The sequence below is a fragment of the Meleagris gallopavo genome, chromosome 6 (genome assembly GCF_905368555.1).
Source record: "Meleagris gallopavo chromosome 6, MGAL_WU_HG_1.1, whole genome shotgun sequence".
Lineage (NCBI taxonomy): Eukaryota > Metazoa > Chordata > Aves > Galliformes > Phasianidae > Meleagris > Meleagris gallopavo.
In genome coordinates this window covers 29,685,039-29,711,816 of record NC_139409.1, presented here as the reverse complement: position 1 = coordinate 29,711,816, position 26,778 = coordinate 29,685,039, and the positions used below count along the sequence as shown (strand labels likewise).

General features: G+C 39.4%; 1 protein-coding gene across 4 annotated transcripts in view; it reads right to left on the bottom strand.

Annotated features, from left to right (window-relative positions):
* ITGB8 (integrin subunit beta 8) overlaps positions 1–22,998 on the bottom strand; it is a 56,884-nt gene extending 33,886 nt beyond the window's left edge. For 3 of the 4 annotated variants that reach the window (XR_793932.4, XR_793933.4, XM_010712756.3), the window contains exons 1-5: positions 22,357–22,863; positions 8,551–8,636; positions 5,747–5,921; positions 3,238–3,484; positions 1,700–1,865 (exon numbers count right to left, since the gene is read on the bottom strand). Coding sequence is in view for 2 of the 4 variants with exons in the window: in XM_010712756.3 (XP_010711058.2) it covers positions 1,700–1,865; positions 3,238–3,484; positions 5,747–5,921; positions 8,551–8,636; positions 22,357–22,486 (804 nt within the window). In the remaining 2 variants the exon portion in view is untranslated. Of the gene's footprint in view, positions 1–1,699; positions 1,866–3,237; positions 3,485–5,746; positions 5,922–8,550; positions 8,637–22,356 lie in introns of all 4 variants that reach the window. The other variant, XM_010712755.4, reaches the window with a different exon arrangement.
* Between the last annotated feature and the right edge of the window lie 3,780 nt (positions 22,999–26,778).

The following is a 26,778-nucleotide window of genomic DNA, read 5'->3' as shown; positions in this document are numbered from 1 at the left end:
TTTCCTCTGCAGAGTTTCCCAGCTATTCTGCCCCACGCCTATAGCATTGCCTGGGATTATTGCAGCTAAAGAGCAGGGCCTGGCACTTGATCTTCTATGAACTTCATCCCGTTGGCCTCAGCTCAGTGATCCAGCCTGTTTAGATTCCTCTGAAGACAGACTGACACTCCCTAATAACTTGGTGTCATCTACAAACTTCATAGAATCATAGAATAGCCTGGGTTGAAAAGGACCTCGAGGATCATCTAGTTTTAACCCCCCTGACGTGGGCAGGGTCACCAACCATTAGATCAGGCTGCCCAGAGCCACATCCAGCCTGGTTTTGAATGCCTCCAAGGATGAGGCATCCATAACCTCTCTAGGCAACCTGTTCCAGTGCGTCACCACTGCGTGAAGAACTTCCTTCTAATATCTAACCTAAATCTCCCCGTCTTAGTTTAAAACCATTCCCCCTTGTCCTATCACTATCAGACCATGCAAACAGTCATTTCCCCTCTTGCTTACATTCTCCCTTCAAGTACTGGAAGTCCACAATGGGGTCTCCCCAGAGCCTTCTCTTCTCCAAGCTAAATAAGTCCAGTTCCCTTAACCTTTCTTCATAGGAGAGGTGCTCCTTAGCCCATGTCTTCATTCTATTTCATTCTATTGCTTTAGGAAGCATGGATAATTCTAAAACTCACAAGTCGTAAGTGTGGAATGTATCCAATGAGAAACACTGCAATTTAAGAAACTTTTCCAGAGCTTCTGAATATTTTTTTTTCTGACAGCTGTGAATACAGCATCTGAGAATAATAACTATTTACCTGTGTTACAGATAATCAAAAACTGAAAATAAAAATGGAACCAAACAATTCATTTTTATCATAATTGGTGTTCCTTTTTGGCCTTGATTCCTTCTACTGCTCCAAAAGAGAATGTGAAAATGGTCAAGATAAAAGAGTTACACTGACATCATCCCAAGAAACAAGAACTGCACTAGAAGCCTGTGGTTTGGCTGGGAGCAGAATTATCAGAAAGAGTTATTCACAGAGCATTAGTAAACCCAAGAATCAGTAAACTTTCAAAATCTCTTTTGCTCTACTTCAAGGAAAAGCATGCAAAAAAGCCTTGAAGAGAAAACAAATCACTGTTATTTAATAGTCTTACAGCTTGGAAACTACTGATGCAAATCTTTTCATCTCTTTCTACATGGGAAAGACGGGGATGCAATTTTATCAATATATATAAGTTAAATTTTTTAGTTCACTTGTATTTTTTCAAATATTAATTCGTTAAAAGGTGAGATAACACCAAAGTGCATATGTTTTCTTTATGTACACAAGCAAACATGTAACTGATTCTTCAGTTTTCAGGTACGTTCTTAAGTAGCAGAAATGCCAAATGGTATGTCTTTCATTGAGAACACAGGAGGTCATCAGTGACTTTTGACAATGATTTTGTAATCGACTGAAAGTAATTCATGTTTCAAGCAAGAAGCAGTTGATTTAATTATCCATTCTGTTTTCTAATTCTATCCTTTCTCAGTTTCATCTGGAAACCAAAATGCATAGCTTGAAAGGAAATAATGAAACAGGAAGAAGAAATCCTACTATTTTCTGGCCTATAATTGACAATTTGAATTCAGTATCACTGAGCATAGTTGTAACATATATATTCATGTCTGAAGTACCATTTCGTCTTTTGCTGATACATTCCTTACCTGGCACACAGCTGCTTGGAGCATTGCATCAAAACCCCCTTCAGGTGTATCAATATTCCCAGAAATTTTTTGTTTATTCACTGCATTTCTGAATTCTGCTATGTTGTCAGTCAGGGATAGCACGTGAATATAACCATGAGGTGGCATACAATCTAAATTATAATCGCTGTACAAAATAAAAATAAAACAAAATTTAGCAAAAAGTCTATCACAGTCCACATTTTCCATTTGAAGGAGATGAAAATATTCCCAACGAATCCACACAAAATCCTGTTACTAGTGAAAATGTATAAATGAATATTAAAATAAGTACCTAAAGAGAAAAAATAACTCCACATAACACTAAGTTCAATGGAAACAATTATATACAAAAGGAGAAAGGATTAAGTTTGACATAAGTAAGATAATGCCATAAGACTTTTACAGGTCATTGTTCTGTGACTCATATACTACAAAAGTATTTACTGCAGAAATGGAAGAGCTGATCTGAGTCAGAGATGCTGAGCAGGTTCCATCTCACCTTTTGCTGCATACAGATTATAACCTACCCTCTCTAGACTCAGTTTGCAGTAAATGAATAGAAACTGGCACTGTAAGTTATAATGCATCTGCAGACATCTACTTTTAGGCAAAATAAATCATGTCCTGGAAGTGATAATTGACTTCTACTTACTATAGTAGACAGTTTCGTTTACTACTTCTAACACTGACATTTTATATCTATCCAGGTAATTTCACCACTAATACTAAATTAAAAAATCATTGCAATAAAAAAAAAAGATGCTCATGGACTTCATGGAAGCATGAATCATGTCTTCCCAGTAAAGATTATAACAAGCAAGAAGATGCAAGCAGTTAATACGTGCTTTACCAAGTATTATGCATTATAAAGATTTTAATTTAATGTGAACAACTGTGTCTTCTGGAACATTTCCAAAGTGATTCCTCACTTTACCTATGTGTTGAATGCAAGGAATAAAGGACATGAAAAAAGAAATTCAAGCCAGAACACCTTTCTCATTTAAAATGGGAGTTTGTTTATACGACAGTGGTGGAATTGAATCAAAGAATTTCTTCTGTTCAATAAATGAAAGGAAGAAACTGCATCGCATCAACAAAAATAGACTTTTGAAGAATAGAGCTAATGAATGCAGAACCATACACCAGAAGAGAAGTCTTTGGTCATAAAGTAGCATTCTTTGTAATGAATCTATGCAACATATATCCGAACTCAATGAGAATATAACAGTTTGCTATAAAATTAAATGAAAAACATATTTAAACAGACTAAAGAAGGCTTGTTTTTATAAAGAAAACATTGCACATTTTTTCTTATACGACAACAAACTTTTTAAAAACCATTCACCAGATATTTCAGAAGTAAACACTGAATAATAATTTTCACTATTTCTTTAGGAACTTTGCTGGAGTCTCCTAGAAGCAGATTCTGGAGAGCTTTTAAAATATATACACATAATGCATATTTGTGTAGTTAAATCAGTTCTCAGTTCTACAGTAAATATCAAAAGATTACATACCTGCATTGGTTATGGATTCTACCTGGGTGAATGCTAATATAGGGTGACACTGTTTTATCCACATAGGATCCAAATCCAAGTCGAAAATCAAGAGAAATATTCTCCATCTTCTTAGATAAAGCAAATCCAACAGAATTTAGTTTCTCTATGTTGTTGTGCATAGAAGCTGAGACATCAACCAAATAGTAAAGATCCACAGGGTACTTCTCCAGAGGATGAACTCTTAATATAAAGCTTGCTTCACTTCCTGATTCAAAGGAAATAAATACATTAAATACAATATACACTCTTAAAAATGTATTATCTTTGCAGCAACCACAGCACAAACTTGTTTGTGTCAGCAAAAAGAAAAACAAGGAAATAAGAAAACCTCCCAAGAGTTGATGAAACCTTGAAGCATAGTTCAAAAATAAGCCGTAAGGGAACTCTTCTTAGAAAACATCTTGCTTTTTTTCTTCTCACAGGAGCATTCCGTTAAAATCTGACTTCTCCCTACTTTCTTCTAAATTTCTGGTTATGCAATCCCTTTTACGTTGAACCGAATAGCAGTTACAACTGAAAAAGGACACAGGCATACAAATTGTGGCCACTCACTTCAGGGCTAACACTTGAAAGAATATCAAAGTATCCTGCAAACAGCCTCTCATGTGTGTATAAAACTGTACATTTCTTGACGAAAGCACAGCCTGAAGTACTCAGGTAAGTTAAATAACAAGCTTAGACCAATTTGTTCCCAAAGACTTGATAAGAAAACTCAGTAGGATCAAATGAAAGTAAACAAAGCAGGTTTTAATATTGAAAAAAGATAGAAAAAATGGTCGTCTCCTTTTATCTCAAGATATTAAATGTCTATATTTCCTGCAGAATCATTTCACTTGTGAAGTGTGTCAAATTCTATCAAAGATCTGACCCAGAAATGTTAAGCATGCAAAGTACATTTTAAATAGGCTACCTAAATATTTTTTCTTCCAATATTCTTCAAACATAATACAGCCAAATATTTCAAGATGTATCTTTTTTGGGTCTGACATGAAGAAAACAGAATTTCAGTATATTGTAAATTCTGTTTCCTCTTTGCCAATGTAAATGGAACTATTTTTTTTGTAAATGACCAGGTTGCATACAGCAAATACAACTTGTATTTTCTCCCATTCATTATAGTTGGGATTCTTGTAAATAGTGATGAAAAAATGGAATCAAAACAAAACCATCTTTGGTCTGATTACTGTAAAAAATTTATATTTGTCCCACTGTCACTGTATATTAGTGAATTTCCCTAGGGATTAAAATGCAGGCAGAATGTCTATATATCAAATGTTAGTTTTCTGTATTTGTCTCCTTCAAGCAGAAGCTTCAGCACAGTTTATGGAACCCTGAGCTTAGTTTCACTAATGGCAAAATGGTTCATTAAGCCCAAGTTTAGAAAGCAAATTGTTTTCTATGAATCCAGTTGTGTCAAAGGCTTCAGAAATAAATGCAATAGCAGACATTTCTAGAGCTAGCTCAGTTCCCGATACCATGACTCAGCTCAAAGCAGATTATCAATCACGTCTCTGAATGGAGGCTGGAGAAAGGAGAAGAAGTGGTGACATTGCTTTTCCAGTAACTAGAGTTACTTAGTGCTTTATGCTCCTGCAGTTCCTTTCCTTTTCCTTGCAATTAACAGAAAATTACTTATAAAAAAAGACTGATCTTTTACACAATTAAAATCAGCAAGATACAAAAATAATTCAGACTTCTCATATTAACTAAGTATTTTTCTACCAAAAATTGATCAGTTCAGTAGAGGGCAAATAGAGGTATACTAAAAAGACCCAAATCCATAAAAGGACATATAGATTCTGTCAGGGCTAGGTGTCTCATGTGTTTTAAATGAAACATTAAGTTGATCTAATATATAAATGCATACAACCCACTCTGTAATAGAGAATAAATTGTCACTCAGACTCTGAAAAGACTGGAGAAAGCCTCTGAAGAATGAGACTTGTCAGTCATGTATCTTGTTTTCTAAGGTCTTAGAAGGTCTAATATCTAAGTCTTCTTTACAAGTCCAGTTCTCTCTTTCACATTGGCTGTCTTCACAGTTGTTTAGTCAATTCACTTAAGCATAAGCAAATAATAAAGAAGCTTATCAAAATATTAATTTATGAATTAGAAATTTTAGTACAATTTACTTACAGTAAGGAACAGATTTTATACGGATGTAAGGGAAAATTAGGTTTGAAAAGAAAAAGAATCACAAAATCATAACAGAAAACAGAAAAGACTGCCTACGATTCCTTTTCTACTCACTACTTGCATTATTTTCACCTTATGCTATGTTTCACAGAAACACTTCTTGCTGAAGACTGTACTTGACTATGGGAGCAACAGATTACACATACAGTGTAATGTTATAGCACCATTCTTCAAGACGATGAATCCAGCAATTTCTTTTCAAAATATATTTAAATATTATTGTGCTGTGTTTTAACTGACTATAATATCAGTGTATTAAAGAAAACCCAACCTGGACGCAGTTGGACTGAAACTCTTCCTGGAGTCACTTGTGTATTTGTTTCTTGGTCACTGGGTATTGTAACATGAACTGTGGGACTTTCTACAAAATCCGATTGGCAGCCTCTTTTCAGTAAGTTGAAAACAGTGTCACAGCGTCCCTTCTGTGTTGAGTCAGCCATGAAATCCTATTTTATGAGAGATAAAAAGTACAAAAAATTTGAGCTGAAAAAACCCCAACTGTAGCATCTTCAAAGGAAAGAAAAAAACAAACTAACAGTCTTTGAAACAATAAAACATGCTACTATAATTGCATAAATAAAAGTAGTTCATGGAAACCATATGTTTTAAATAAGAGTAATGTCAAAATATTTAAATTAAATGTTAACCTAATTGCTACAATGACTATTTTTCTATAAAGGACAAAAGTCTTTGTGAGAAGGAAAATCTTGCACAAACAGAACAAGATGACTTTGGAGGAAAAGGAAACTATATACTGTCACTGTAAGTAAAAAAAGTTCTGTGCTATGCTATGAATTAGTTCCACCAAGAAAATGTCATTAGCATGATTTCTAAGCATATTTACTGTCATATTTACTGTCAGTGTAATGTAAAAATTTAAATTATTTAAAAGTAAAAGCTGCAGTAAGTTTTACATTTCTCTAACCTGAATTTGACAATCACAGATTTTTAAACTTTACCCTATAGCCTGCACAGAAGCGAAAAACCAGCTGGACTATATCTCTAGAAAGAGGAATTTATGTACAACAGGACTGAAGAGTTTAAGATGCCACCAATAAGAAAAAAGTCTCTGTAGCTACAGAAAAATGTTTAGTAGTAGGATGATCTCAGAAGCAGTAAAAGGGCAAAGCTGCCAAGATTGTGCCAACATGAACCAGTGCAAAATTCCTTCCTGACCACAAATCTGGTGATTAGCATGATCCTGATCATGCAAGGAATAAAAAAGGCTTGACAAGATCCTTTGTGCTCTTTGAAGCCATTAATCCATTGCAGCCACAGCTGGAGACCAAACAATGGACAATCTCTGATACTTCAGAGGCAGATGGGGAAAATAAACAATCAAAAAATGCATACAGCTCACTCTGTAATAGAGAATAAATTGTCACTCAGACTCTGAAAAGACTGGAGAAAGCCTCTGAAGAATGAGACTTGTCAGTCATGTACCTTGTTTTCTAAGTTCCTACTGTTTTTTGTAGTGTACCTTCTGATACTGTTTTTTCACAACCTTCTTCAACGTACACAACAGAGACTACTCTCTTCATGACTACACCCTTCAAGGTTTACATAAATTTCACAAAGATAGATTTTTAAATATCCAAAGAACTTATTCATTCTCACTGTTATCACTGGAAATGAACAGACACATAACATTTTCTGAAGTTCACTGTGTGGGGATATAAAATCAAAGAATCTTAAGTGCTCTTTATGGCTGCTTTTATTATTATAATATAGGCAGATGAAGCAGCTGCACTAAGCTGAAAACTGGTCCTGTAACTTTACTCTGAAAAACTTCTATCTGAATTAATATTGGTTTTGACATTCCACAAACAAGGATGATGCATAAGTGAACTGACTGTCAAAGCACAATGTAAAGAGGTTTGAGAAACCCCTGCCTCCCATAAAAGCTCTTAAGACTGACGTGAGAAGTGAGGCACAAGAAGCAGAGCAGAAGTCAAACTCATTCAGATCTGAGCATCTGTTTAAAAGAAACCTTCTACAGCCCCATAACAGTAGAAGTCTAAGAAGTACTACTCCATGGTAAACACAGACCTAGGAGGATAAAATTGTGCCTTCTGTAAGTAATGACATCACGTGAAAATAAGGGACTACTCCACGTTGTAAGCCATTGTGCCATGTACGTATGCCCTAGAACTTGTGGACAACAAGTTCTCCCTGCCTCTATTCATCCTTGCTTTATTAACACTTGTTTCAGACTAAGTTAACCATTCTAAAACAATGTGTCTGAGATAAAGTTATGCTAGTGCTTTACGCTCTTTATCTCTACTACGCACTCCCTAGGAATTTATTTGCCTTCTTTGCTAACCTGAAAGGCACAAGAAATGATTTGCATATGACCTTGAAGAGCATACTAGCTTGCAGTACTTAGTGACATTCTTAAAAACTTTGCTCCTCTGAACTGCTTAAATAGTCCAACATTACTTGAAATCACATAAACATGTTGGTTTTTTTTCTCTAACAAAAACAAGCAAAAAAAACCCGAACATATTCTCACAGTTGCCAAAGCAATACCAATTTCAGCTTAATTCATCCTGTCTGAGATTCATCTTCTATTACGAGTCTCAGAACCAATAGTTTCAGATGTCAAAATAGAAAAGCATCACTTTTTCAATTTGCGACAGGGGGCATAAAATATGGTGAAATCAAAGCTAACTACACTCTTGCTAAATTCAGTAGATACGTATATATAGACTTGCTCTGATATATGAGGACTTAATACAAATTACTGATAAGTAATTTTAATTTTGACACCAAAAACTTCTGAACTCTCAAAGTTATTATAAACCTGCCAAACCTGTCTACAAAGCAGATGGAACACATTAAAAAGTTCTCACTTTATTTAAAATTACTGCAATTTTCCAAATAAAAGATTGTATTTTCTCCTTTGGAAATGAAATATATTTCACATGATTTCTCCAGGTGCTATGTCCAGAGGACGTTTAAAGATTTTCCTGTTATTTCTCACTATAACTTTCACAGTTTAGAAGTCTTTTATCTTCATAAAGATCATGAGCAGCTAAAATGTAAAGTAAAAAATAAGTAAGCAAAATGCCATACCTCTTGAGCACACCATCCACACTCTGGACCCAGAGCAAGACACTTTGTACATGTTACTGCATTTGAAGTGGCACATCTGTTTTCCGCTGCAATGAAATACAAAACCAAACATTTAATGATTTATGAAGGTATGTGGGAATTGTAAAATACCTAATTTCAAACCAAGATTTCAAAAATTGCTTCACCAGATTAAGAGCGATGACAACGTATCCAAACAGAAGTAAAACAGAACAAAAGCAGCCTGCTGAGAGAATATTTACAGCATTTTTGGTATCTACAGTTTAGAACTGTATGTACAGATAGTATAAAATTCATGCTCAAGGCCAAATTTTTAAAATCCTGACATAAAATAACTTTGAAGTGAAAATCTATCTTTGGCACATACTTTGCTGATTTACTGCCCAACGAAACACATTTACCAGGTAGCTTATCTCTTTGTAGACATTTTCATTTTAAGTTATTTACACTTGTCTGAGTTATTCATTATTCACTCTTCACGGAACCCAAAATATTTTCTCACCTTCTATAGTATTTCCCCCCTACATATATTGGAATGAATAGCTCCCCAGAAGAGGCAGATTTCTTCTTTTTTTTCTTTGCAGAAGTCAACACAAACTTATCCAAATGTGTTACAGACTGAAGACATAATTCTGCACTGCCAACAACAAAAAGCTGTGCCTATAGCAGGTCTATGGGTAAAGCCCTTCGTACCCTCTTTACACCTGTGCCTTACAGGTCACTGCTTATGTTACTAGTATTTTTGTGTTTCTGCTATGAAACTCTAGCAGCCAGAACTGAGAAGAGATGTCCTTTTCTTTTGTGTGAGAATTGGCCTGACAACAGCCACAAGGAAGGTGCAGGATATGACCTGTCAGAGCACAGCAGCATGCTGCCACTCCACTGCTCAGTGGCACATTCAGCATGGATTACCATTTGGCTATACAACACAATGGAAACAAAATAAAATGAATTACTACATACTGGAAAGTCTACATCTTTTGATTGATCCACTATGATAAAAGGCAAATCACCACATCAAAGCATTTGGAGAAAAGCTTGTCATCCAAAGTTGTGACCAAGTGCTGTCTCTCAGGTTACTTCTTTCCAACCTGCCACAGTGCAAACCATCTCTCTTTTTAGAGCAGTGAGAGCAACTTCACACAGTGAAAGGCAGCATTAGGATCACATTTACTAAAAATCCTTTTTTTTTAGGTCTTTCTTTAACCAATTTCAGCTATGGATCTAAAGATGATATTCATTACTGAGCTGGCCCTCTGAATAACAGATGATTCAAGGAACTAACCATAGCTTGCACATTATTGCCATCAGCAATGTATGCACCACCATAAGTACTAGCAAGACAGAAAAGCTTAATAAAGCACAATTGCAACATTACACTGATAACAGGCTTGGAGCAATTCCATTGATTTCAAAGGTCAGACTGATATTTCATATAAACTGCTGTTTACAATTTACACCATGAATTCAGCGCAAGAAATGCATGTGAAAGGAAGAAAAAAATAATTATAGATATGATTTAAAAAAAAAAACAACAAGAAAATAAATAAACAAAAGAAAGCAAACAGGAAAGGAATCTAGGAAGGCAGTGGAAAAGAAAAATAAGTTTTAAAAAGAGGTGGGCAGGGATAAATGCAGGAGGGGTTGCTAAGGAGAGAGAAAAAGGCAAGATAAAATCTAAAAGGTTTTTGCTTGTTGTAAAAACAAACACAGCAAGTTTGATTTGGAGGGGTATGCAAAAAAGCTCATTTGGGACTGATGCAAAAAATCTTCTTTGCATGTGTAAGAAAATGGTAACAGTACTGAGCTGGGGTCAGAAAGAACAGAGCTGGAGCCCATGAAAGAGTTACTGCAGCCATGGGGCACAGTGATAGTAGGATCCCAGGTTGGTGCAGACATTCACAGAGCTGTAGAGCTTAACGTTGACCTGCTCCTAGCCACAACTAAGCACAAAAGCCAGGTGAAGAGTTGCTGAACGAGTACAACTAACAGGAATGTAATTGTTCTTGGGTCAGAAGCATCACTTCCATCTTCAGCTGAATGCCAAGTGAAAGAGAAAGGTGGGTTCAGTAGAAGTGACAAGAAAAGGCAGGAACTGCTGATTTGCAGCACAGTGGTGGCTAAAGAGTAAGATGAGGCAGAACAGGGAGATGACGCCATGAACTTTGAGGCTAGCAAGCAAGCAACAGCCACCCTAGGAGAAAAAACTATTCTAATAAACTGTTGACAGAAACAAAGTGAGAGACTACTGTACCTAGCTAAAAAGATGAATAAGACAAATCAACCCCTGGTCATCACAACCAGTAAGCCAAAGTAAACAAAACGGTGAGTTTGACTTAATTAATTCCCTATAATAATTTCTGATCTTAAAACATATAATCCCATTTGCATAATACAGACAATGTACTCTCACAAATTCTCACACTTCTAAAAACTGTTGACGATGTAACAAGACATTCATGTCTTACTGTAATGCGCACACACTATGAAGAGTCTATGACTGGAACAGGTATAGTATTTCCATTAAAAAACAGGCTGAAATATAATTGCCACAGATTTTTTTCGGTGTGGTTTGGTGCTGAATCTTTTTTATCTGTATGAGTTAGGCACTGAATCTATTGAAGTCTGATTTAGTTTATAAATATAGCCTATCTGTTAAAAGATATGATTTCCTTTGTGTCATTCTAAACTGCTAAGTGAGAAGAAAAGATCTCAAAATCCAGTGTGGGTTTTCAGAGTGATCAAGGAAGATGAAATATTTTACCAAATGAGGTACACAGTACTGCTGGATGCAAATCTCTCTGCAGATCACTCTCCAGACTCAAAGCTCCATTTTTGCTACGTGAAGTCATGCACTGGCAATTGACAGGCTTGGTGCCATTGGCTCCAAAAAATGATTTTTTTGGAATAAAGAGAAACTTGAAAAAAGTTTATTAGTGCCTGAGACACATTCTGGCTACATCACTACTATAGTTCCCAAGTATGCAGTCCCTTATAGCCGTAACATTTATGGAAATGCTTTCATTCACCAAATATTTATTATTTGGTTATAAATGTACTCTAAAACCTTAACCGATTCAGTATAAACTTCTCAGTTTATTTTAAAAATCACATGCTAGAGCAAGAAACATTTTTATATGAGTTGGCTTAACAAAGAACTGAGATTTTTCCTGCCACTTCACCAAAAACAGAGTCCAGACAAGACTGAGTTACTGTTCAGCCAAAGCTAAGGGCAAGTTTCTACTGGCTTCACTAGAACTGATGTATGCCAAAAGCTATTTTCAAAAAGGGCCAACCTTTGTGCTGGGAACTGCACAGGCATATGCATATAATAAAAAATGAGTGCTGGAGGTTAACCTGCTCTTTTCTTGCCTCCCCCACATCATTCAACTGTTCTGCAGCTACTAAGCACAGGTAGAACAAGCCTAAACTTCAGCAACAAAAGGGATCAAGACTAGACAAGGATCGTATACGTTATAATCACATCCTGCCTCCATATTATGAAAATAACTTTATCATGATCAGAGCGTTTATCTGAGAGTAGGAATATTAATAATAATAATGTGTTCTAGGGTTGGAGTGAATGCTAAATAGGTTTTCCAACAGCCAGCATGTTTTCATGTACATCCAGGAATTGAGATATTTATTGACATCACTGTAGTTGCACATTTATGCCATTTTTGGAATGTGCACTCTTTGCGTTCTTAAAACAGAAAGCCAAAAAATAACTAGCAGTTTATTCTTCCTGATCATGGTCCTCAGATTGCTGAGCACCACTTAAGGTAAGATACAACATTATCTTGTCTATACATTTTTTACCCTTAAAATCTGCATCCAATCTTGTTCTATGTAAGCAGTCAGCCTGGATGCCCATTTCTTCTGATAATGTGCCTTCAGCAACCAGAACAGAGCCTCGCTTCTGAGAGATGTTGCAGCTCACACAGCATACTGCAACCACCTTCACCTTTCTGCCCTTCCTTGGGAGCTGCACAGGGCAACTCCTACACCGGGCAGTCAGAAGCTGCCCTAGCTAATGTGCAGCTTCTCCATGCACTTTGGCTGAACGCACAGACACAATGAAAAGCATTGTAAAAATGTTAGAGTGGGGATTTTTTTCCATGATTATTGTGTCTGACACTTTCTTACTCAGATTACAAGGAAAAAATGAGAGGCTGTGCTTTAACCGCCAATCCTAAAACCTAATCCTGGAATTAGGGCTTCATCTCCTCCTTTTCCAAGCAAGCAATAAGCAGTCTCTTTGCCCCCGATGTACAATGTTGTGCTTCAAAACCATGCTTTGTCACCACATTTTCCCAAGAAGGTAACAAGGTATTCCTCTGAATAGGAGGTCCTCTCCTTTGTCCAAAAATATTTCAGTTTGAAAATTGTAATCTATTGTGATTCAGAATAAATTCCTAAGATTACTTGAACGAACTTTCCAGACAGTTTTTCTGCTTTCTACTCTCCTGTTTTATTTAAACAAGAATGAAGCTGTACAGATTTGAAAACATTTCACCAGCAAGAGAAGCAGAAAAAGGAGCCCAGATAAAAAACCTGGGTATATAAGATACATATTTTCTAAGAAGAATGAGGTGAGCAAAAGAAAGGTGCAAAACATGACCTGCATTGTTTACAGAACCATAGAATCACAGAATCATTAGGTTGGAAAAGACCTCCATGATCACCTAGTCTGACCATCCACCTACCCCACAACCCATGTTTCCTAGAACAACATCTACATTTCTTGAACACCTCCAGGGATGGTGATTCTACTACCTCCCTGGGCAGCCTGTAGCAGTGCACCACCACTCCTTTGGGGGAGAAATTTTTCCTCATATCCAATATGAACCTCCCCTGGTGCAACTTGAAGTCATTCCTTCTTGGCCTTTTGCTAGATACCTGAAGAGAAGCAGCCAACCCCTACCGATTAAATCCCAAGCCCTGGAAATATACTTCTGTAAACATGGCAAATGAATAAAAACACCTTTCCATAAAAACACCTTTCCATTAAACAATTGACCAAACAACAACAACAAAAAAAAAACTCTGCCACTTTGACATTCTTTTTCTACTAGTCATTAAAAAAAAAATAATAGTAGCCAAGAGGTACAGTGTTCAGGGTATTCTGAAAAGCAGAATACCCTGAAAGATAAAACCATGATGTAGTTATAAAGATAAGAGATAAAAATGATACGTAAATAAGAAGTATACAAACACATCTAGGCATTGCTAGTGAGCGAATCCTTGTGGCCACTATGGGTTCCCACTCCTTATTCTTCCACATTACCACAAGAACACATTACTCTATGAGCATGAAGGGTTTTACTGGAAGTCACAACAGTAAAGGGCCATCAGAATGTCAAGTAATGCAGCAGTCTGCCTTAGTACACTACAGTTCATGCCTGTGCAACCTGTGCAGAGACAAACCCAAGACCTTCTATCACTTGGGTATCAGCAGAATAAGGCAAAGAGAGATGAGGAAAAAGGAGAGGCCCTTTTCTACAAAGTTACTACACAGCGTTAGGAAAGCTCTGACAGAAAAGGACATGGTTGCAAAGGTTAGGATGTGTAACATTGAAGCCGGATGTTCTGGTGTTGAATGCTGCGTCATGGCACATGGGATGGAGTTTTCCAGCATGTGTGTATGGGGTGTGCACACTTCCAGAATTAGGGAATGAGGCAAGGCTTCAAGGAGATACTACTTACACCTCCCTGTGCCTACAAGCATCTTCCTTAGCCTCATCTCTCTGGGAGATTCAGTGATGTGAATATTGCACAACATTCAAAAGAAAACTTTGAGAACAGAAACCTCATACAGATTCAAACTGACTCTAGTTTTTGAGAGTAATGCATAGATGTCATAGAGAATTTCTTCTTTTTGTCAGAAAGCTGCACATAGTGTTTCAGAAAAGGTGCTACAAAAATAGTTGCTGGTGTAGCAGTTGGGGCTCACAAACACATCAAATTGCAGCCTCAAATATGACCTTGTATGTGAGAGACTGCTACTGAGTACTCCAGATCAACTTTGTTCCCAAGCCACAATACAAAATGAAAACAAGGACTGTAACCTTGAAATTTTTCATAACACACAATTTTTGTTTCTTATCCAATTCTACTTGCAGCCTCTCCTTTCCATGAAACTTCCTGCTTTTATAGGAGATGGTTAAATTTTGTTGATGCAACCCATGACTGCAAACAATGAGTCAAAGACTATTTAGTTTCCAAAGCCAATCTCTTCTGTCTCTGGCAAGCAAAAACACAGGGCAATTTACTCTGATTATACCATTAGAACTTGTTTCCAACAGCCATTAGCTTTTATGGCACAGGTTTGATAGCCCTGTTTGCACAGTTTTGCACCGTTTTGCAGAAGTAAAAATACAAAGCATATGGAGGCAGAAGGTTTAATTCTTTTTTCTTTTTTCTTTTTTTTAATTAAATCCTTTGATTTAAAGGGAACTTCAGGATGTGTGGAGCTGTGTTAATTCCCCTGTTTTCAAGGATAGAACATGGACATGGGAATCATTATACTCTCGTCATTTCCAGATGCTAGGATCTCCCTAGGAGTTGGCCAGCTTGGACACAGCCATGCTGCTCTCACAAAGCCTAAAATTGCTGCTGCTAGACCTCAGGGCTGATTGCACTGCTTCTGTCTTAGCAAGCATGACTGGCAAGTAGCTCATCAGCAACATAGAATAGCTCAGAGCTATTTCTTCACAAGGAGCATCATCTCAGACCATCCGATCCACTGGTTCTTAGTCTGCAGCAATGCAAGTAACTCACTCTGCTGAGTTGTTATGTGTATACATTATAGACTGGGACAAATATATACTCAAAGCTGAATATCTACAGGAACCAGACCCTCAAGAACAAAATGATAACCAAATTATGCTTTATAGAAGTTTGTCCTAAAACAAAACAAAAGCCTCAATTCACTATGTGCTTGCATATAAACCCAAATAACTGTGTATATTAGTATAAAAAGAAGACAAGCCAAGGTTAAAAGAAAACACTGAGCATGAATGAGATTGCACTCAGAATTAGAAAACCTCAAGAACATGAAATTGAAGACTGGTATCAAAGAAGGTAACCACCTCTCTTGTGGACACATAGTGTGTGATGCCCATCTTCTGGAGCAAGATATATTCAGTAGGGGTATTAAAAAATGTTATTGCCTTCAGGAATAAAATGTGTTAGCTCTTTGTTATTTCAGTAATTTGCTTTTCAATAGTTTTGAATCTTCAAACGTAGTCATTGAACATGAGAACAATGGAATGTGGTAAAAGCTTTCTGGGATTTTCTTTTAAATTATTTTTGTTACTTTCATTCTCTTTAAATGCAGAAACCATTGTCTTATTTCAAATAACTGTGATAACACAGCACAAGACAGTCAAGCTACAGTTTGATGATTAACAGCTGAAGCATGAGTCCTTCAGACAAGTTAAACTGCAGTGTTTTTCTGAATATAAACAGAAAAACTAGAGGAACACAAAAATCTTTTAAATGAATAATGAGAAACTAACTTTCTGAAACAAAAGACACACATGCTGTTCACAAACATTTAAAAAAAAAAAGAAGAAGAAGAAGAAGAAGAAAAAATAGAAAAAAGCAATCACACCTGTCTAGAAGCAGGCAGTGCCCAACCCTCATTTTAGGTTTACATAATAAGCCTTTTAGGTTCTTATAATTTGTAGGTAAAGACTACATAAAACATGACTGCAGGCTGTAAAATGTGCAGACTTGCATACTAACTCTAACTACTGGTGAAATACACTGCTTGATTGCAAGCTTCTGCTTGTGGTTCTGCAAGTAAGTACTCACATATGTGAATGCCTTGCAGGTGCAGTTTAAATGCTCTGTAAGGGACAGCCTTCAAACATGCAGCTTTGAGATTTCAAACAGGTAGTTATTTATTTCATGCTCTGAACTCACATCACAACAGTTTTGACAGCAAAATACAAATCAAAGTTTTGCTTAGATTGGAAGAGCTTGCTTGCTTAAGTCACTAGTTTTATTTAGATCATTTTACACCATTCATGCCAGAACGAAAGTTGCCTCAAGTTTTTTATTTCCTGGGAGTCCTGTATGTACAAGGAGATGGGAATCTTGCTCCATTTAACTTCCAGATATCCAGCAAGAACATCCCATCCCAAAGAGACAAGTTGTCTTCAGCACAGAACTAACCTGTCACCCTGTGGAGATGAAGTGGACATAAAAATCATATTCTTAATTACAGTACAGCAGGAGGAATTCACTATGCCTCACTCACTTGAACACTGAGAAGGAAGGGAATTTGTTTTGGAAACAGGAGTCACTGGTTTATCCAGATTTGGATGACTTTAGAGATGCCACTATACATCATGCAGCTCTATTCATAACACAGCTACAACAACAGCAAAATACCAAAAATTCTGAAGTTCTTAAGATTGGAACTCAATAACATAGTGTTGTTAACAATATCCAAGCCATTGGGCAGAGAAGAGCTCTTATGAAAAATAAAAATCCAGCACCCCAGAGCATTATTCCACCTGCCTGAAGCTACAGAATTTTCCTCCTCTGATAATTATAGTTTAAATCCATCTCTTCATCTCTTTTGGTAATTATAAATACTTCAGACTCATAACTGTCATCACAGTTAATAGCAGGCTGAAATTACTACAGGCATATGACAGTGAAGTCATGGGAAGCATAGAAACATATGAAGAAAAGGAGTCAATTACCATCTTTGCAAACTTCTGAGTTTAGGAAAACACAGACTCAGTGAGAAGTTGCCTTTTTAGCAGCTTTCTAACGCTATAAATTCATATAATCTTGAAACACATTTTGCTAAAGGGGTTATTCTTGTTTTGCCGCCAGAACAAGAAGGAATCCTGAATGGCTGGCAAGAGGCTGACTCTTCTTGAAGAAAGGTTCCATTACAGTGAACAGTGAACTAATTCATTCCTTCCCAAAAACTAAATAGCCTGAGTCCATTTATGTAAGCCACACACTACATATATATATGTATATATATATATATATGTTATTCCTTAATGATTTTCAAGTAGCTGGAGAAGAATAACAGACACCTCCTATTTTATCCATCAAAAATTATGTCTATTTAAGCAGATCAAAAAGAAGTATTACATCTTTTCCACTGGTTTGACAGAAGTCAGCAATTAGTTATGGAGTTTTAAATCAGACTTTGTTGAAAAGATGGACATAACTACAAGCACAGAGGCCTTCAGAATTTGACTTAAAAGTGCATTAACAGAAAGGAATTGATGTTCTCTAAAATTTTGTTTTCAGTACATTCAACTTGAGAAACTATCTTTATACCAAAATGTCTGTACTACCACCTACGGAGGAAGTAGAGATTCGCATACATAATTCTTGAAAATATAACAATTTCAGTGCCATTAAAGTATTTTAAGAACACTGAGCACAATGAAAACAAAGACATTCTGTCTTTCCTTCCTGACAGAGCTCAATAAATCAATGAGACACACCTATCCCAATACTGAAAAAACCTTGTTTTTACTGTAGGTTTTTTTAGATGCGTATTGGTCATAATAAAAGCAGCTCATGTATATAGCAAATATTTTATTTGTTTAACAAAGTTAGTGTTTCTTACTGTGGATCTGTTGCAAAGATATGAAATCTCTGGCTTTTACTAAGAATTCAATGCAATTTATGCAATTTATAAATATGGTATCTTACAACTTCTACTGTAGAGTAGCAATACTAATTATCCTAACTCCAATACCCGATTAACATGTACATCTCATTGGTTGTTTTGTTCTGTTTTGTTTTTTTTTTTCCTTTCCCAGTTTTGAAGTTGTCTTAGCTACACTAACACAATTGATGTGGTTTTGTCTTCAGGAGTCATTCATGTGAAAAGTTCCTTGATGTTCTTATTTTATGACTAAGTTATTTCCAGGAACTTGAAAATTCTACTTGCAGTGACTGAAGCATATGGTGAAGCACCATGTTTTTACGTCCTGTTTATGTACACTGAACATATAAACAGATGAGATTTCCTTAGATTTCCATAAAGCTTACATTCTAACTTCCTATTGATGCTCTGAAGAGATAAATGAAACTCAAATTGTACTTTAATGGAAAATCAAATTTATTCATCCAGGCCTCTTGATTAATGAAGTGTAATTCCTACCTGCTCTGGAGTTATTGCAGCTCCAGCCCTTGAAAACTCAGGGACAAAAGAAGTTACTGCCTCTTCAAATTGCTATGAACAATATTCCTGCTGCATGCAGACTTCAAGCTGCCTTCCCTACTTCCTTCAGCAGTAATGTGTCCATAATAACCCAAGCTGCCTGGTGCACCAAGAGTATACTTGTCGCTCCTCTAGTAAACTTAGTAAACTGTCCATCTCCTTTCTTTTCCCACAATCACACCATCTCAAGAATCTGTAGCACAGAAACACTTCAAATGCTATATGTGCATCATTTCATTCAACTTGCAAAAAAACATGAAATAACTACTGAATAAAAACCCCAAAGAAATATATGAAACTGCAACAAGTGGTGAGAACTGTGCAAACTACACAGTAAATTTATGCATACCACTGGCATAATATGTTGCTTTGGCAACACGCAGGTAAGTAAACCTCCTCTTTGCTATTCATCAGAAGTGCAATCTACTGCCAAAAATGATCTTATAGCCTTAAGGTGCAAATCACCCACACAGGCTCAGGAAATTTAAAATGGGTTTTCTCTTCTACTTGGATTGCTTTAAGACTTAGGAAAAGCAGAACTGTCTCAATGCTGAGTACCCCATACAATACAGCTTTCACTGAGCCCCTAAATAGAAATGGGCACAGGATAGAAATCAACAGACAGACAGACATACCATTTATTTCAGATTTTTTTGTTTGTTTGTTTGTTTGCTTTTGGGGGTGGGTGGGTGTGGGGGGGGGCACTTCCTGACCACCTCCTCAGAAACAGTTCTTTCATGTGTGGTTTGAATGGCTTTTTCTACTCCATTGAGAAGTGACACAGTAATGATTTATGAAATTTTGTAACTAGAACATGAGAATCTGATGTGTCAAGGCTGGCAAACTACCAAAGAGCCAGACGAGAGAACAGTAATGGATTATATTTGGCATCAGAAGTCATGCTATTTGGATAAATCAATTAACAGTTGTCCCACTATCATCTCCTGCTTTCCCCAAAACCCCAAAACTTTATATTATCTTCCAAAAGATAATATAAAGAAGACTGAAAATGCCAACTTTCAAAATGTCAAGAGATTGGTCAACCATGGCTGCGCAAAAGAATTGTCATGTGACTGTTCTCCAGTTCTTTAAGCGAGGATAAAGATAAAGATCGGCATGCCATCCAATCTCTGAGCACACATCACATGTAAACTCTGCTTACTTGAATTTCATGGAGGAATGACAAACCCAGACAGTTTTAAAAGCATCAAGCACCTTAGCATTCAAGTTTTAATGTAAAAACTGTTTTTTTTTTTTGAGACAATGCTGAGATTTTAACCAATGTCCTCTGTTAACCTGGACTGATCAATCATTCTACAGCATTTTAGCCCTATACACTCTATACGGTAATATAGAAGATGCATGAGGTTAGCTTCTGAAAGAGCCAAGCGAGCAGACTCTGTCTGCACGTAAGTGGAGTAGTTATACAACTGATTAACACAATGCACACACGTGCTCTTGCTGTAGAATTCAGCTTCTGTTCACTTCGCTGATTTAGTTCTTCAGGAGCTCGTCAGCTTTTTTGTGTCCCATCATAAATATGAGATCTGTGTAAATTGCTATAACACAAATTTAATTTTGAATTAGTTCCATTCTTATGTCAGGTACTTGTTTTAGTTGGCTTAGTGAACTGTAAATTCCCTTTGGTAAGACTTAGTGAACAAGGGACCCTTTGTTGAAGGGAACTACACTAACCTTTTATCTGAGCTTACAGAACCTTTAATTTGGGACATGCGACTTTATAGTGTTGGGAGATTTCCTTCTGCACTCCTCTTAGCTGCAAGCTGGGGATCACACTCTGTCTTTACTTACACCCAAGCAGTAACTCACATCTCAAACTCTACTTTGAGAACAAATACTTCAGGTATCATAAAACTGTACATTTTTCAACTAGAAGAGCAAGAAATGCTTCAACAAGAATGAATACATTTCAGTCCCATGAATGTTTCATATTCATTCCAGTTCCTCTTAGAACTGGAGATTCAGTGCAAGAAATTCTGCCAAATGTGCACATAAATAATCTGAACTCTCTGATGGCACGGGAACAGTGTGATGCTCTTCTCCATGCCCAGTGCTGTCAAGGCAGAAGCACGGAGGAGTGGCTGCTTCAACAAAGCTACGCTGCCAAATAGCTGTACATGGAGCTGCTGCCCAGCGCTTTGCTAACTGCAGACTGCAGAAGTTCAAGGAATTCAGGTGGTGCTGCGCTGGTGCAGAGAGCTAACGCAGCCAAAAGTAAAATAGACAGACAAGAAAATAAAATAAATAGTAACAATAAGCCTCCAAACTTCCACCATTTATATACTTGAGGAAAAACAAAACACTTTGGTTAAACTATAAAGTGATTATGTGTGAAAGGAAGAATTCAGTGTGACTTTCAGCTTTCATGAATTAGCAGAAGTTTCAAACACAGAGGAAGAGAGCAAGATCTATCAGAGCAGCAGACTGCTGGACTGGTAGCTGTTGTCACAATAAACATGTAGCCCACAACTTACCACCCATGTTCATTTTCACTGTCAAGCACAACAAAGGAAGCAAGCATCTTGTGGAGCAAAAGCCCCACGCACAGTCTTCACCTATGTCATGCTGTTCTTATGCCTTATTTGCATTGCTGTGCACCCAGGAGCAAGCACACCACTGCACTAAGGCAAAGAGCTCTCCTCTCCATAAAGTTTCAATTAGTTTTTAAACTCAGTTACACTGCATAGAAAAGAATCTGGAATACTGGATGAAGCTGTCATGTTTCATAAGACATTTAATAATATTATATTTATTTTTCCTATTGACATTTAGTTTGGTTTTGAGCTCAAACTACGAAGCCAAAAGAGCAAAATAAATTATTCTGTGAAACTTAACAAATTATTCCATTGTTTTTAAAAGCACTGGGCAAATCCCACTGAATTAGGCATGAATTTGTCACATATGTAGGGAGGAACTTAAGACTAATGCATTGTTCCCGTTACAAATCTTATTTTTAAAGGTTTCAAGTTAATGTTTTAAATTAACTCCAGGCTTAAGCACAGAATATGCATTTACTCCACAACGGGAAAGGAAAGAAAGGGAAGGTGGTTGTCAACTTGATCTGCCTCTCAGTCCCTGCCGGTGAAGCCGCATCGTAGAAGAAGCACCAGACTAACCTGAGAGTTTTCTGACATAGGAGGTGCATCTGCACAAACTCCTCGGCCTAACTTGACAGCAGAGCTTCAAGCAGCCCTCCCGCAACTCGAAGCGTCCCCCACTCTTACCTGAGCCTCCACGGCCCGCGGAACCGCTGGTGCCAGCGGACTGTCAGCGCGCACCGACTGGAGCAGGTAGAGGAAAACAGTCTCCCTGAACTCCATGCCCATTTTTCAGCTCCCGCTGTCAAACCGAGCGCTTAACCGCACCACCCACCCGCCCCGGGACCGCTGCCGGGCCACGCCGGCAGCTCCCGCAGCGAGCAGCGGCCGCTCCGATCCGCCCCTAGTATCGCCGTAGGTACCCACCGCCCCACCTGCCCGCGGCCGCCCGACCATCCCCTCTGCCCCACAGCGTCCGTCCTGCTCGGGCAGGGCACGGAGAGCAGCTCGGCAACTTACGGCGCTGGCAGAGTCCGGGCACGGCCGCCAGCAGCCGGACCGCCCCGAGGAGGGCCCCGGGGCCGCGCTGGCACTTGGGCACAGAGACGATCCCCGCGGTGAGGCACACCAGCAGCGGCACCCACATCATGCGGCGCCGCTCCCGCTGCCGCTCCCTCGTCCTCTCCTCGGGGCCGCGGCTCGGCGGCGCGGCGCGCTCAGTCCCGGCCCCCGCGGGGGCGGCGGCGGCGGCGGCGGCGGCGGGGCCGGGGGAGGGGCGGCGGCGAGCCCGGCACAGGTAGGGCGCGGGGAGGCGGCGGGGCGGGCGCGGAACGCCGCATCTCAGGGGCAGCGCCCGCCGCGCCCCCGCGCCCCGCCGAGGGCGGCTCCTCCCGGCGGCGGCGGTGGCGGTGGGGCCCCGGGCGTACGCGGAGAACGGTCGCCTCCATCTGCCTCCAGCCCGGCGCGCAAGGGGCGCCCGGCCGCCCGCTCCGTCCGGCCGCGGGGAGGAGGCACCGGGCACCGCGCGGGGCCGAGCGGCGGGAGCGCGGCCGCCCGCCCCGCACCTCCCTCAAGGAAACGCCCGCCCCCCGCCCGCCCCCGCCGCGCACCCCCCGCCAGGTGGCTGCCGCCCGCCGCCGTCCCCTGTCCCGGCCGGAGCCACCGTCAGCACCCTCCGCTGGGCGGGGGAGCAGCGTACGCGGTGCCGCTCTGCCGCAGCCCGGGGCGCCGTCGGTGCGCGTCGAGCTCGCGGGTCCCCCCGTTGCTAGGAGACGGCAGCGGGGCAGGTTCGGAGTGGGGGCGGGCGGAGGCGGGGCGCTGAAGTCACTGCGGCCGCGTCGCTTTGTTCGGTGGCGACTCCGTCGTTCGTAGCCGCCTGCCGCCGCGGGGAGGCGGGCGCAGGCCGGGAGCGGGGAGTCGCGCTCCCGCCGGAGAGCGCCGACGGCGGGCAGCCCTCACCCACGCCTCGGGAGCGGCCCCTCGGCCTCTCCCCGGCCGCTCCTCTCGTCCTCCCCGAGTTCTGCTCGGAGTTTCCGCCCCGTGGGGCGAAGTAGGAGTAATGCAAAGGTTAAGCGGCGGGGAAAGTACCTCGCCGTGTGCGGGTCAGGAAAGCCCCGCCTGGCCTAGGTGCGAGCGGTCCGCCCGGCCCGAGCACCTCGCGGCCATCCGCCCCGTCCGCAGTGACATCGCGTTCCTCTTTGGGCTCCGCTGCCCGGGCTGAGGGCGGTATGGAGGCAGATGGTTGCGCCTCTGTGCCGCCTCTGTCACCCCTCGGGGCCGTGCCTGCTTTACAGGCCCCGAGTGCAGAGCCAGCCATAGCCATCGCTGTAGCTTCGCTTCATTTGTGGTGCTTCTGAAGAGATGTCAGAGTGTGTGCATTGCCTACGTATTATCTGGGGGCAGCGTCTAGGGTTCAATGTTAATAAATCATTCACATGCAGCAGCGCAACTTTACAGACCTTACAAATGAAAGACCATCACAGTGTTTTGAGGCTCAGTGCTAAGCCTCATGGTACTGAGATAAAGGCAGTTTATCATTGGCCAAAGGTCAGAAAGTGAAGGTGTACTGAGTTTCTTTGAGATCTCTGAGGAAGAGATGGCAAAGGAACAGTTCTATGGTCCCACTCCTGGTTTTTTTTAAACACTGTTTCATTCTTCAGCCTCATTTTGGAGAAATCCTTAATTTTAGACATTAATCTGGAATGTCATTGTTCAAGTTGCCCTTACCCCACTGGGGTTATGGTATATGAGGAAAAAAAACCATGCACAGGGATGGTCGCATAACTTCAAATCTGATAGCATTCCTGATCTAAAAGCTCTGTTATTTCCAAGATCACAATTTAACACTATTTGGTGATGAGCAACTTGTCCCACGAGGTGCTGTTCTTTGAAATGAAGTACATTTGTGACCGGCAAACTAAACTCAATTTACTCCTTTACATTCAGCACTATGTTATCTAAATCCCATCTCATCATGTTGAAAATTCATGTTGATTCAAATGCATCTGGAAAGGAACCAATATGAGACAGAGAAATTCAAGGAAGTGTCTTAAAAATCCAAGCAGAAGCAAAAGTTGCAGAAAGAAAACTTAGGGATTTTTGCTTGCAGAGGCTAAATAGTGTTGATAGGAGGAAGAATACACCTAATACTCCATGTGGATATATTCTGTATGAACCTCTTTGTCAGACCAGCATTAAAATTGCTAGCAAGTGGCTCTATCATCCACAGCAGGAGTTATCTTGTGAACTTATAGGCATAAGTCATTCATACTGGTAGGAGATTGAGTCCTTACTGCTCCTCATGAAAATAATTCTTTTTGTCACTCTGAGCAGACAGACAACACCAACACCTACAGTGTATCATGGGTGATGGGGGGTGGAGGGGAGGGAAGAATTATTTTAATATAAAATATGAGAATAATGTGACCAAAATTAACACATACTCAAAGTGAAACACCAAGAACAGAACAAAAAGAGCAAGTTGGTATGAAGTGAGAACTATTTGCCCTGAATACTGAAAATCGCCAGTACCAGCTGTGAAAAAGGAGCCAGGTGTTTAAAGAGCCAGTAGCTGAGGCCTACACCAGCAGAGGCCACTGTAACTGCTCTAAGTATTCTACAGGTTTGTGTAAAATGTGGTTTTCCCTCTTTGCTTTCATTCCTCCTATGGGGGAAGCCAGAGACTTAAAAAATGTGTATTCCGGAACAATGGTGTCTTTAGATACACTGCTGTTTAAGTACTGTTTGTAATGCAGCAATACAAGCTACATCTCAGAGTGCGTTATGCAATAGATTTGGATAGTAATTCAAGTTTTACAAATGAAGAAATTGAATCATCTGGTGTCACGTGAGAGACTTGGAACAAGGAGCTTACTAAGGTCACGGGAACTGGGTGCAGGTGTTAGTCTGCTGTGCTATCCACAGGGTCATGAATGCTTGAAGTATTGTGGTCGAAGAACCTCCCCCTTGGATACACTTAAAATTCAGCTGACCACCTCCCTGAACAACTTGATCTAATTGGTTCTACTTTGAGCAGAGTGTGGGGGGCTTTTTCTGAACAGATATTTTATGAATTTTTATGGTGAAAAATGTGTGATTCTTTGTTCTTACATTGTCCATATGCTGAAGTTCTTAAAGTGTTACAATAATGCTTTCTTTAAGGTACTTTGTTTTCTTAAAAAAAAAAAAAAAAAGTCAATCACAACATTGGCCAATTGCTTCTCTTTTTAGGAAATGATTTTGGAAATATTTCATTTACAGTGAATATTCATTATAGCCAATCAGAAAACCCAAGGCATTTCTCACAAAAAACATGTTCCTTTTTTGGCTAAATAATCCCAACCATCTTTGATGTGCCATTACATGGGGGGTGGAGGGGGAATTCAAACCAAGACTGTAAAGGGAAGAGAAGAGGTGTTTTACAATTTACCGTATCTTTTTTTTTTTTTTTAATGAAAAATGCATTACTTTTTTATTAGTTGATCACATGATTTCTTACATTATCATGTAAGTGCATCTTCAGCACTTCCAAAATTCCCATAGAAAGCATGTTTGTTTGTGTACTTAAATTGATTGCACTTTCCTCCGAGTTTTCTTTTTTTTCACATTCCTATGAGACCTGAGTTTCAATTATTATTTTTTTAGTTATTAATTTGAAATCTTGCTGGAGGGCAGTATTGGTTTTGAATTTTTACTTGCTGCCACTTAATGTGCAAATTCTAGGGTTTTTCTTGCTATATACCTAAATAATCAAATGCTTTTCTGTTAGATATAATTACATTTGCTGTAGTTTGGATTTGTTTTGTTTTACACAATATTTAAGCTGCATTTGTTTCCTATAAAGAGGTCAGTGTATTTTTTCAAATCTTCCATAAGCCATCAGTTTAAAATGATGGAGGAATTCAAATTCAATTACTGTTCCCAAGAAACAGACTACCAAAGGCCTCTTTTCCGGCAATGTGGGCCACAAGCAATGTATCTATGCTTTTATTATATTCTGTATAATTCTATATATATTTCCAACTGCCCTGCACAATGCACAATTATATTTTTTTAAGAGAATGTACATCATATTACTTTGGCAAAGCTGTGATTCATGTCCATACAAGAAGAAAAATCTGTGCCCATTTTTTTTCTTTTCTAGACTTAGTTCTCAGTGTTAAAACTGGTAATGTTTCAAAATAAAAGACCTAGCTCACAGTATTGTATTTTTCAGTCTACTTTTTGTTGATATCTACCTTATTTGCCTGTCCACACTACTGAACTTCTTGATGCATGTGTGACAAGGCAAAAAAGAGAGGAGCTCTGCAGAGAGGGACCTGGGCGTCCTGGTGGACGACAGGTTGGCCATGAGCCAGCAGTGTGCCCTCGTGGCCAAAAAGGCCGATGGCATTCTGGGGTGCATTAAGAAGAGCGTGTCCAGCAGGTCGAGGGAGGTGATCC